General features: G+C 43.6%; 1 protein-coding gene across 1 annotated transcript; it reads right to left on the reverse strand.

Moving 5' to 3' along the window:
- Positions 1-2,419: 2,419 nt before the first annotated feature.
- LOC109767812 (uncharacterized) lies at positions 2,420-3,608 on the reverse strand. The gene has a single exon (XM_020326532.2). It carries the CDS (start codon positions 3,606-3,608, stop codon positions 2,715-2,717), a length of 894 nt encoding a protein of 297 aa, XP_020182121.1. The 3' UTR covers positions 2,420-2,714.
- Positions 3,609-12,836: the final 9,228 nt, after the last annotated feature.

Raw genomic sequence — 12,836 nt, forward strand, 5'->3', positions numbered from 1 at the left:
GATCATGATGTTCACTAAATTCACATATAAGTTGTCTACCACACAATCGAGTATGCCAACACTATGTTTCAGAGTACATGCAGCATGAGCTACACCGACAGACAACTTGTCCTAGTATCGTAGCCAACTAATTAGCAATGACATGCAAACCGGGCATCATTGTTAGGCAAGTAATTATCATTGTCAAGTTCTCGTGATTTGTTGGGACAGTTGCTTGGATTCATTTTGAACAGGTTTTTGCATGTGCTTTTTGTAATACATTTGCTTTGTTTTGGTAGACAATTGCTTGGATTATTTTGCTAGAACAATTTTTATTTTGTGTTTTCTTTGTAATTGACTTGTTTTGGATTTTTGTTAGAATAGATAAGTTGCATGGGGAGGGGAGGGGGTAAGATAGCTATCCACAAAGGCTATTCAAGTTGGTCATACGTTTTTCTATCTAAAGTAGACAATCTAAGTAGGAATGCTAGGGACAGTTGCTTGGTTTTGCTAGGACAATTTTTTCATAGTTGTTATTTAGTAATGCAGTTGCTTGGATTGGATAGTACAGTTGCTTGGTTTTCTAGGATAGTTGCTCGGTTATGCTAGAATAATTTTGCATTGCTGTTTGCTAATACATTTGCTTGGTTTTGCTATAAAAAATTTTGCATTGCGTTTTGGTATTACAATTGCTAGGATTTGCTAGGACAATGCTTGGATTTTTTTGCTAGGAATAGTGGCTTTGGATCTTGCTAGAACAGTTGTGTGGATTTCTGCTAGGGGGGCAGTTGCTTAGAGTTTGCTAGAACAATTGCTATATGCAGATGTATATAGTTGATACACACACAAGATGAGTTGGACTTGCACACATTTTCTTGATTTTCTCATTTTACACAAACCAACCAATAGGAAACACACATGAGTTGCTTGTTGAATGCACTGGAATTGCACGAAAACACCCCAAAAATTGCTAATTTTTTAGGTGATACTCAAGTACATAACGATCTGAAAGTTATTGTCCTTGTTTTGCCTCCAGTAGCCCCATCAATGGTGAACTTAGACTTTTCCATATGTAGAAGGTGCATCATGTTGTGCGTAGTTTTCTCATTTTTTTACACAAACCAACCTAATAGGCGGTCCTACTGGGAAAAAATGAAGTTGCTTTTCTATAGCACTAAAGTTGCCTCCATCGTATCCAAAGTTGCCTTGAAAAAAAGTTCGACAAAACCTTTCTATATGAGATCTAGTTTCGAAGAACTCGTCGCGAGAAAGCCAACTGTGAAAATGAAATTGAATTTCTACACTTAAATCAGAAGTTACAGTTTTTTAAACTTTTTGGATCCCCAAATAAATGCACGCGAGGAGATGGTTTCTTTTTAGTGAACTGCGGTTGTGCGCGTTAGCTGCTCTTTTTCATATTTGGATGAGCGCTAGTTCCTACCGGTGGACGCTCGGGCGCCCGCTAGCCATGTCCTTTTTCATTTTGTTCCTTTGTCATTTATATTTTCACCAACTGAACTTGTTTTTTTTTTCAGTTTTCAGTGTACTTCTTCAGTTTTCAGGATTATTTCAGTTATCTTTCTTCAGTCCTCAGTTTCTTGGGTCATGTCAGTTGTTTCAGTGATAATTGTCAGTTCAGTTTTGGGCAATAGTTGCACACTATTGATCTCACTCTGGTAGTTTATTCCTGGGTGTCGTTCTTGACTCTTTCCTTCTCCATTTATTTCCTTTCAAGTCATCTTTCTTCAGTCTTTAGTGAACGTTTCTCAACCACCTTTGAGTCTCGTTTATGCAGTCCTCCTCTCTATCTATCTTCAGGTTTTTCAGTGTTCAATTCTTGTAAGGTTTTCAGTCATCTTTCTGTCTATCATTGGTCATTCAGCTTTCAGATTCACTAGGACAAAATCAAAAATCAAATCAAGACACGTGGTAGCGCATCATAGGACAGAAATTAGACTTAAACCCAAATAAAAATCAGTCGAGTTAAGAATAGACGACAGTCCCTTCTCTTTTTCCCTTTTCTCCGTACAACTCTGCAGCCACTACTTGTTTCCTGATGATTTTTATGAGATAATATCGTCCCACCAGCGTGGAGTTTCTACACCTGAGCTCATATGCTCCTGCTATGATCAGTAAAATAAATAAAATAGGAAAACATTTCAAAAAATTCTGAAATTTTTTTGTGGCATACTTTAAGAAATGTTTGTTGTGCTTGCAAAATTTCGTCATGAAATGACGTTGGTGGAAGGCATGGTAAAAAGAACAAAATCGATACTCTGAAAATGTTACTTTCAAACGTATTTTGGAGCTCTGATTTTGTTATTTTTGCCACGACCTCCATCAATGTGATTTCGTGATGAAATTTTGCATGCACAACAAACATTTCTTAAAGTATGTCACAAAAAAATTTCAGAATTTTTTGAATGTTTTTCTATTTTATTTATTTTACTGTTCATAGCAGGAGCATATGAGCTCAGGTGTAGAAAGGTACTTTCAGTCCCACCAGCTTTAAGTGACCATCTCAAGAACATGTCCACAACCGTACCAACTGTACCATTTTTACAGTGACATGAGTGAAGCAAGCCTCAACAGGAAAACACTGACACACATTCATAGTGCCAAACTCGCCACAACTCCAGTACTCTTTTGTCACCTTCCCTTCCTTATCCTTGTGTTAAAGACAGTAGATACAGCAGGCACCTAAAATATCCTCTTTAATTACCATGAAATGAAATTCAAAAATCAAACTCTCCTGAAGCCTTGTGGAATAGAACATCTCTGCCGTTCAAATGCATGATTCCATCCTTCAGAGTGCACTTCCAGCGATTCTTTGTCCTTGTTATCTTGTCGAACTGTGCAAGGACGAGGTGCTGCGTGTCATCAAAGTCATCTATGTCATCATCGTCGTCGTCGTCATCTTCATTAAGAGGAGGTTCATCATCATCACCACCCGCTGTATCGTTTCCTGGCTTTGGTGTTGCATCATAATGAACCGCAACCTGGTCTGCGCATCCATCCTGTTGTGGCACAAATGAAGCAGCTGAAGGATATTCATCCCTCTTCCGTTTTCCACAAGAAGTCATCAGAAAATCCTTCGTCAGTGGCATCATCCGGTCTGGGTCCTCATAGGCAAAAGCAAGGTTCACATCAAGCCCCAGTGGTCTCTGATTCATCCAGGGCGATGGAGGTTGCATGCAGGGGCTTGGGCGGCCAGATTTTGGATCAGCCCCATTCATCCCCATCCCGTTTCTTATGTCACCGATCGGCGATGGGGCATAGTCCCACGGCCATGTATCAATCCCAGCTGGAAGTGGCGTCTGGATCGGGGTCGGTGGGAAGAGCATGTCGGCGGTTGGGGTGGCGTACTCCTCGGACGTGGCCTCGTAGGGCACGTTGAGATCGTGCACCGGTGGAGTCGCGCCGCCAGCGGACGCTCCGGCGGGGGGAGCCCTGTTGCGGTCGATGTTCCCTGAGATTGCGCCACAGTGCAGCAACTTCGTCTGCCAGAGAGACTGGAGCTCGTTGAGGACGGCGTCGCCAACGCCGGAGTTCGTAAAGTCCTTACGAACTTTGGTGACGACGTCCTCAACGATGGAGAGGTAGGCGGTGGACGCGTTGCCGCTGGCCATGGCGTTGGCGGTGCTAGGGTTAGGGATTGCGCGGGAGGTGGAGGTGGAGGCGGCGAGTGGCCCTGCAGATCGAGGGGGCGGCCTCTTATATAGCCGAAGCTCTCCGACGCCTTCTCTTCATCAGGCAATGTGGGACTAAAGAAACCACTGATTTGAGGGAAGACCGGACCGCAGTACGTGGCTTCGCTGAAGCTCAGCCTCCCGAAGCCCCAGTTTGGGCCGGCCCATGGTCGCTCTGTTGTTTCTTCTCTTTTCTCCTTCTTTTTTTTTTTTTGCTTTTTTGCTTTTCTCCGTTTCTGTTTATTTTATTTTATTTTACGTTTTTTTATATTTTCATCATTTTTCCGTGTATTATACAATTTCCTTGTGTGTTATACACAGAAATGTTCATTGTATATTTAAGGAAATGTTCACCCTATATTAAGAAAATGTTTGACATATTTAAAAGAATTTTCATTGTGTATTTTAAAATTGTTCATCATATATCACAAAAATTTCAATGTGTTTTAAATATATGTTTAACATATATCACAAAAATGGTCAATGTGTATTTAAATATTGTTCAGCCTATATCACAAAAAAGTTCAATGTGTATTTAAAAAAACGTTTAGCGCATATTACCAAATTTTCCGATATATATTTTAAAATGTCACCGCATATAAAAAATTCAATAAATTTTTGGAATTTCAAAAGTTTGTTCATGTTTCTCAAATTTGTTTTCAAATTTCTCAAGAATTGTTCATGTCTTAAAAGTTTCTTCGACTTCCAAATTTCTTCACAATTTTCAAGAATTATTCGCATTTTTAAAGAAATATTCTTCACATTTTTTGCCAAGAAATGTTGACAAAAATGAAATAACACAAAACTGGCCGTAACCATTGGTTTCATTGATGTTGTAGACATATTCTTTCTCATAATCACTAGCCTTTTCTTTTCTGTTCATGCACTTCACTAACCTGTAATAATTTGGCTGTTTGCATCATCAGGACACAATGACCGGGAGATCATGGGTATTCCTCCTTTTCAAAAAAAAAACTAAATATCTACACAAGAAAACGGAAACAAATACTCTTACGTTTGTGTTTTGCTCACGAGTCTTGTATATATTGCACGTGATCTCTCATCCACCCTCCTCATCTACCCATTCTCTTGCACGTGCTCTACGCACTGATCTACGCTCCGATCCACGTGTGTGGTAGCCGGTGATGAACGTGAGCGTTTATTGGAATTGGTATTTGGTGGAAAAGCTGCTTCCTGCAGAGAAATAGTTTGCATATATACGATAATGATTATGATTAATGACCTAGCTACCAAACCTACTTCCTTGCGAATTGGAAAATTCCCGGCTCCCATTAGACTAGCTAAGCTAGAGACCATCAACTACCATACATCAAGTCTTAGTATAACTAAACGTGTGTATGGGTATAGTACTGCCCCTTCATGTGTCATCATAATTACGGTCCTCTTTCTATATATATCTTCGACAATCGATCGGTGGGAAGAAACAAATTATCAGAAGGGAACTATGTGAACGTAGTGTTCATGGTTTGCACTAGTAAAAAGTTTTGAGAATAGCAGACATCAGGATGAATTAGGCTACCCAGGGACAAGCAGCCCGTGCAACCAAACATGACCCCCAATCGGCATGACTACTTCTAAGTCGACCCTATGTGGCCGTTAGGTACTCCCTCCGTCGGTTGTAAAGTGTATATAGAGAAATTTTAGGACAGATCATGGAATGGAGTAAAAAAATACATCGAAAAGGAACAAGCCACCATCTCTCGCCTCCTTAATTACCCAACCCTTAATGAGCTAAGTGCATGTAGAAATTAAGAATATAATGTGTAGAATATTATTGGTCTTGATTATCGTGTAATAAGAGGGAAACATTTTTTTTTCTATTTGAATATGCATTGGGAAGATAGAAGTAGACTCTTTGGTGGACAAATTTTAAAGCTAAATGTATACACTTCCCCGGTCGGAGGGAGTAGGCCTCATTTTAGAGTTTGCACATGGATGCTCATTCTAACGTACATGATTGAAAATTCAACCGACAAGAGAGATCTAAGAGCATTTACAGCCAGACTTTGCAAATCCGGCCCCTCAAACGCCCGCAGACGCGCTCGCGGGTAGTGACCGGGCACTCCTCAAATTAGCACAACTGCGTCCGGACATCTCATACTAGATTCTCAAATCCATACAAAAGCATGCAAACTAAATAACCTACGTAGTACTACGTAGAGATCTAGCTACTGCTCGTTAGAGATGTCGACAATCTTCGTGCCCGGCTCCGGCAGCATGGGCGACAACTGTAGCTCCCAAGCCTCAGGCGCCTCTGACTGCTCCGCTCCGGCCTCCCCACCCCTATCTCCACGTCGAGTTCGGCGAAGAGCGCGTCGGACGCCGCCTGCTCTTGCCGGAGGAACTGCCGGTTGGCTTCCACATAGGCGTCATCCTGGATGGACTCCAGGATGGCCTGCTGCTCCGCCATCTCTGCGGCTTGGGCGACAGCGAACTCCGCCTCCGCCATGTGTTGAAGCCCTACTCGGGAAGCTCCGCCTCGTCCTCCTCCGGATCCGCCTTCTCCATTGGCTCCGGCAGCCGTTTAAAATGATGTGGTAGAAAGCAACGTGCGACTTGAAGGACATGATCACTGCATAGATTAGTCCTACTATCTTAATTAGGTTCTAATTTAGTAGTATCTCATTTTTATTTAGTAGTCTCTTATTATTGTATTATTAAATATTAAATAAAGGATAGAGCTATTCTTTTTTCTAGAGATTCTAGAGAAAGCGAGACAAAGTGAAACGAGCAAATACCTAACTAAATACTAATAAAATTCTTTCTTGACAGCAATCTATGCTTCACAGTAGTATATATTTTGTATATCGCAGTCCTAGATAGGAAAGTAGAGTAGGCATAGATCCTCCACAAAAGGCAAAATGTATATGAAAAAAAGTTTGAAAATTAGAAGGATAGATAAAATTCCAATGGACATTGGACATGATTCGATCCGACGTTGAATAATCAAGACCAGAAAAAGAGGAATCAGATGTATTCGAGTGAAGTTTTTTGTAATGTCACCAAATTCGGGATGGATTGGTGTGGTTCCTCTACACCTAGGACACCAGAATATTGAACCATGAACGAGGAAAGGCATGAGATAACCCTATCCCTATGGTTTATTCTTATGAAGTATCATATAAAATAGAAGGTATAAGAAATGGATATAATGCAATTCTTGATTCGATCTTACAACCCTTTCCGAGTTAATTTTCTCAGTTTTATTAACATGCCAACTCTTTATTATTGCTTTAAATTTGTAGTTCTTGTTTCAAGTTATGATTTTTAATTCTCTATTATTTTTATTATATTGATGCTTTTTCTAGTTTTTTCTTTCTAAAAATCGATATGGCCGAGAGATAATCAAATAGATTTTCTCTTTAGCAGGCAAATCGGATATGTAATTATTGGACTAATGTTGGAGACTCAAATGACGGGACTCTTCCGCCTAGATAAAAATATATCATGGTCAGCAAAGTTGTTTCTTTATTTGTATTTACCCATTAGTTAATAATTTTAGTTTCATTAAGAAAAACTAACTAAATAAATGGAAAATGAAAATTAATAGAATTCTTCTTCAAATTCAAAAAAATTATCTTTCCTGGACAATTATAATTCAAATTTTTTTGCCGTTCTTGTCGCAAGCATACGACTCATCACGAAATTAAGAAATAGGAACATCGCGTGTTCGATCTTTCCAAACAACAGAAAGAGTAAGAACTTCATATTTAATATATAAAGAAAACATAGTATAGTATACAAAATACAAATCAACTCATCTAATTTCCATAACATCTATGTCAGCTTCTCTATTTGAATGGAACCAAAGCTCTTCGCTTTCTAGATGATCCTTGTAGAGTAGGAGATAGAAATTCTATCACCATACTAGATCTGACCAACTGCCCATCCTACCTCCTCTACCTTTTCACGGCCCATCTTTTTGTCTCAGTAGAGTCTTTCAGTGGCATGTTTCAGTCCTCTTCCCCATTACTTAGAAAAAGCGAGCCACCATTCAGACGGATACGACAAGCCAGGGCTCCGCTCAAAAAATCACTAAAAAAATACCGGAAAACTCTATCTATTTGGTGTGGATGTCAAGCAGGCCTATATTTCTTGGTTTCAGTAGGACTCCTTACAGATGTTCTTTCTATCTACTATTATCTAAAAATAATCAAGTTATTAATGACCGGACTGGGATTACATCCCGAGTTATTGTGAAAATAAAAAATAAAGAGGTTATGGAAGTCGATATTCTCGCATTTATTGCTACTGCACTGTGTGCTTTAGCAGATTTATTGATAGAAATTAATTGTTTATTCCCAGATGTTTTGTCATTTTCTTTTTTTAAATTCTAGTTATTGCTATGGGAGGGGTATATTTCTTCGTGATATGACAAAATTTGATCCTTTTCAATCTTTTTTAGTACCGGAAGGAAAAAGAAAGAAAAGATGGATTGGGTTGAACCTCAGAGTCATTAAAAATTTGGTAAACCCCATTTTTGAAAATATAAATTCAATTTAAAGGGGTACCGAGGATTCGAATCCCTCTCTTTCCGTTTTTCTTAATTCATCAACATTAAGGATCACAATGTATCAATCAAATAACAATTTTTTCCAGCTATAATATCTTATATTGTCTTATTTTTATTTAATAGAAATTAGAAATTCTTGGATAGGAGGGTACATTCTTTCTAATATTTTACATAGAAGAAATGTTTCTTCTATCTATTTCTTATATCTAAAATATTAGAAAGAATTTTGCTGATTTATTTATTGCTATATGCAATTTATGGAATTGATACCATTTAGCAAAATGAGCTCTCCCTCCTCCTCCTTCGGCTGTTGCTCCTCGTCTTCCTCCAGCTCCGGCGAGTCCGGAGGCAGCTCAATAGCGATGCAGGCGGCGTGCCTTGCCTGGATCTCCTCCGTGATCTGCCTCCTGCGCTCGGCCGTGAGCATAGCGTACGTGGTGATCAGCCGCCAGACCATGGCTATGCTAGAGAGCGGGGGAGAGCGGGGGAGATGAGGCGGACGGGCTTGAGTGGCGGCGCAGAGAGGGAGGAAGTGGATGGGCTAGGGTTGGGGGACGCCGGCCGGCTTAAATAGCCGGATTTGGCCTCGGGCGGCGAGCCGGAGCGGCGCCATGCGGCGTTCACACTGCAGCGACGGAGGAGGTGTTCGTCGGACCGCCGGGTTTCCAGGCGAGTCCGTGTGGGTCCCCATCATCAGTCCTACGTGGCGGACGCGCCCGGGCGCCTTCATATACGCCTCATATTTGGGCTGGATATGAGGGGTGCCGGTCAACCCGTGCGTTTGAGTGTCGTTTGAGGGGGGCGTCTGGGTCGAAAAATCGTGACCGGTCAGTGACCAGGCGGCCCGCCCGGGCGTATGAGGCGAGTTTGGGGCGCCCGGCTGTAGATGCTCTAACTAGCATACTATGGTTTCTTTCTGTTTCTCTAAGCATCACTTTTTGTTTGTCCGAGCATCAACTGAAACAGCCGTAGAACAACGTCCATAGCAACAATGTACAATACAGTTCACATAACCTTGATCAGCAGACAAACAAGAACAGAGACCTACACATGAAACAAAATTGTAGGAAATGTGATAAGCATCACTATCTGTTGTACCCGACTACACAACTGTCCACAAACTGAAACAATCTCATGAACATTGAACTGCGAGTCCTGATGATGACATTTCCCCCACAAACTGAAACAAGCTCATGATGATGATTGCGGGGGTGGAGGCGACGTCGATGATCTCCTCGGCTCATTGCCTTGCTGGTGACCCTTTCTTGCCTTCTCATCCAACACATCCTTCAGCCCTTCCTGATAAGTCTCCTCATAGTTCTTCACTGCACTTGTGTAGGTTGAGGAACGGGTGATGTATATGCGTCGCAGTGCGGGTTTCAGAGTCTCGTTCCCACCCTTCGCTGCCACCGCGAGATCCTCAAGCAAAGTAGGTTCACTTTTGGTTTTCCCCTCGGTGCTGTTGGGATCAGATTCCTCTTTGGCCTTCTTGTAATCATTCGGCCTGAGCTCTGGACCGATGTCCCTGACCCAGGAAGCCCCATACAGCCTAGTTGCCTCCTTGAGGATACACCATTTTTCTTTCAGTGTGAGTTTAGGGCGCCTCTTGGTGCTCGGAGGGTCTGGCAGAGAAGACGGGAAGGCGATCTCTCTCAGATCGTACCTCACGTAACCGTACACCTTCTTTCAAGAATTGATTCTTGCATGTATACATCGGTGCAGATCCGGCCGATCGACGGATGGCGTGCTCGAGCGGCGGACCGAGCGGCGACGCGGATGTGAGATGGCGGGTCTCCTTCGCTGCCGATCTCGTGACGCGCACACTCACGTTTCATGACGGCGTGCTCCTGCTGCGTCGAGACGCACTCCGCCTGGTCCTATCGGATTCTCGAGGTGTTGCGGTGGATGCACGCTTCTTACGCGAGGCGGAGCGTGTCGACATCGGCGACGTCGTGGCGTTCCCATGTCACTTTGCGCGGGTGCGCGATCGGCTGCCGCCGGCGAATAATCCGGTGTGTTCCACAGCGGTTTCAGGCGAGGCGGTTCGGGAGGAAAAAACCAAGACAACGGAGCCGACCCGGTTCGGGACGGGCCCGAGATCCACCTACCGCCCGCCAATGGCGGATGAGAGACACGTGGGGCGAAATCCAACCCTTCACTCCCATCGCCAGCCCCGCGTCGGAGGTATAAACAGCGCCCCCGCCCCGTGCTTGACCTAGAATCTGCTTTCTCCCACTTCTGGTCGGCGGAGAGAAATCCTAGATCGAAACCACCGGAGTCGTTTGGGTGGTGGAGAGGCAAAGTGGGGGAGACGCGCGGTCCTTCGCCGCTGTGGCTGCTTCCTCTCCCAAGGCGATGGAGGGGGGCGAGGCTACCATGGAGAGCGGCGCGAATCGGCTGGCGCGGGACGAGCTGGGCGCGGGTCGGGCCGGATCCCTGGACGCGGCAACGGCCGTGGGGGGATCAGAGCAAGTTCTCGTGGAGGCGCGGCGAGGATGGAGGTCACACCAACTCCAACTCATCCAAGGGCGCGTCGGAGTCGGACGACACTTCCAGGTGGGAGGAGGAGTCTGGGTGCATAAGACACCGGCCTCGTCGGGCTCGGGCGATGCCGGCGCAGATCAACACACTCCCCCACCACAAAAGCGTCCCCATGGAAAAGCAAATCAGGTGCACCCTACCAAGAACTCAGATCTGTGTCCTATATGCAGATCACCTAAGCATCATCCTGCTCGTTGCCCTCAAGCTTTTTGCAAGCGTTGCAATAAGTTAGGGCACCTGGCATCTGCCTGTGTCGAGTTCCTTCCTTGGGAGTGCATCGCCCCCATGTGTGCATTCCAATCCAAGGGACAGGGCTTCTACTATATCCATGACTCCTGCACGGCTAGTCAGGTGAAAGAGAGAGCCAATAGCATTGTTGTGACGATTGTTGAGGGGGAAACTTCCACTCGCCAGATGGAACTTGATCTGAGTGATTACCTTGCGACGGGTTGGAGATGCTCAGCTCATGCAATAGGCCCTGGTGTGTTTGTAGTGAGATTCCCCAATCCTAGGGCTGTGGCTCAAATATGCTATGTGGGAAAAGTCACCCTTAAAACAAGTGGTGCTGTGATTCATGCCACACAGTGGTCATCTGCTGTTGGGGCGAAGGGGGTGATGGAAGTAGCTTGGGTGAAAGTTAGTAATGTGCCTCTAGACAAGAGGAGTGAAAGGAACCTTGCATTTGTCACATCTTTGGTGGGTGTTCCCCTGGAAATTAACAGTGCCACGATGCATCGCCCCAGCTCTGTTAGGGTAAAAATGGGCTGCAGAAACATGGAGGAAATTCTGGTGTTGCTGAGGCAGTCCTGGGGGGACATTTCTATGATTTTTACTATGAAGTGGAGCAGATCTTGGTTAAAGATCCTAACAGGGAGAAAGATACTGTTAGTATTGCTCAGAACCGTGGGAGAAATATGGAAAAAGAGGTGGTTAAACAGGGGACTCCTGGAGCTAAAGTGAACAACCCCTCCCCTCGACTTGGACTGGCTCCTTCCACATCCAAGGGTGAGAGGGTTGACACTATTCGGGAGTCACAGGAAAGCTTTGAGTCAGATGATTCCTTACACAGTACTTTGCTTCTTGAGACTCTGAATCAGGAACAAAGCTTTGAAGAAGAAAAAGTGAGTAACCTTACTAATGTTAGCCCTGACATCCATTGGAGAGGGGGGTGTGAACAGAAAACCTATTCTGATGTTGTAAAATCATGTGCACAGGTGAATGGTGTGATGGGATCAGACAAACAAGATGATCTCGAGGGGGGTAACGGGTACAGGGTGGAGCTACCTGAGGAAAATGCAGATGAAGTGGTGATCCCTACCCCTCCTCTAGTCACTGAAGAAAACTTGCGCTTCAGCTTGCGTAATGTGTAGAGTAAAATGGAAAGGATGGATGACAAAGCGGTGGCTGCTGTGAAGAAGAGAAACCTAGAAGGTATACAACAGAGCTCAAACTCCTTTGATATTCTATCTAACCCTGATTTAATGCTTAGAGCTATTAAGATGGGAGTGAACATACCTGATTCTGATTTTGCTTGCATTGATGTGCTTAGAGAACTTGAAAAATGCCGTAATATAGAATCTCAGAATGAGAAGGAAAATCTAAATTCTGTGTTAGAAAAGCCTTTGATACTAACTAATGCAAAAGGTGACCAAACCCCTCTGAATTTGAGATGGGGTGATGAAAGTGAAATAGAAGAAGAGAGTTTTACTATGGTCAGGTCCAGGAAAAAAGTGAAAAAAAGAGTCAATGTGGTTATATACAGGCCTGTTACCAGGAGCCAGAAAGATAATGATGTTACAAAAGGAAAAAAGGGTAATCCTGTATTGCCTCCTAGCAGGATTACCAGGAAGGGAAAAAATAATGCGGTCAAATGAATGGCATATTCTGGAACTGTAGAGGAGCAGAGAAGAGGGGGATGACTACCTGCTTCTCAGATTTAATAAGAGACCATTCCCTTGATTTTATAGGCCTTCAGGAAACTATGAAAAAGAAAATCTCCCCTAAATTCTTAAGGAAAATTGACCTCCTGGATAGATATTCTTGGAATCATATCCCCTCTGTAGGCAAGTCAGGTGGGATTTTGTGTGGGATAA

This window comes from Aegilops tauschii, chromosome 5 (assembly GCF_002575655.3).
Source record: "Aegilops tauschii subsp. strangulata cultivar AL8/78 chromosome 5, Aet v6.0, whole genome shotgun sequence".
NCBI lineage: Eukaryota > Viridiplantae > Streptophyta > Magnoliopsida > Poales > Poaceae > Aegilops > Aegilops tauschii.

Excerpts from the sequence above, each read along its gene's own strand:
- LOC109767812 (XM_020326532.2), bottom strand. The coding sequence starts at position 3,608 with ATGGCCAGCGGCAACGCGTCCACCGCCTACCTCTCCATCGTTGAGGAC.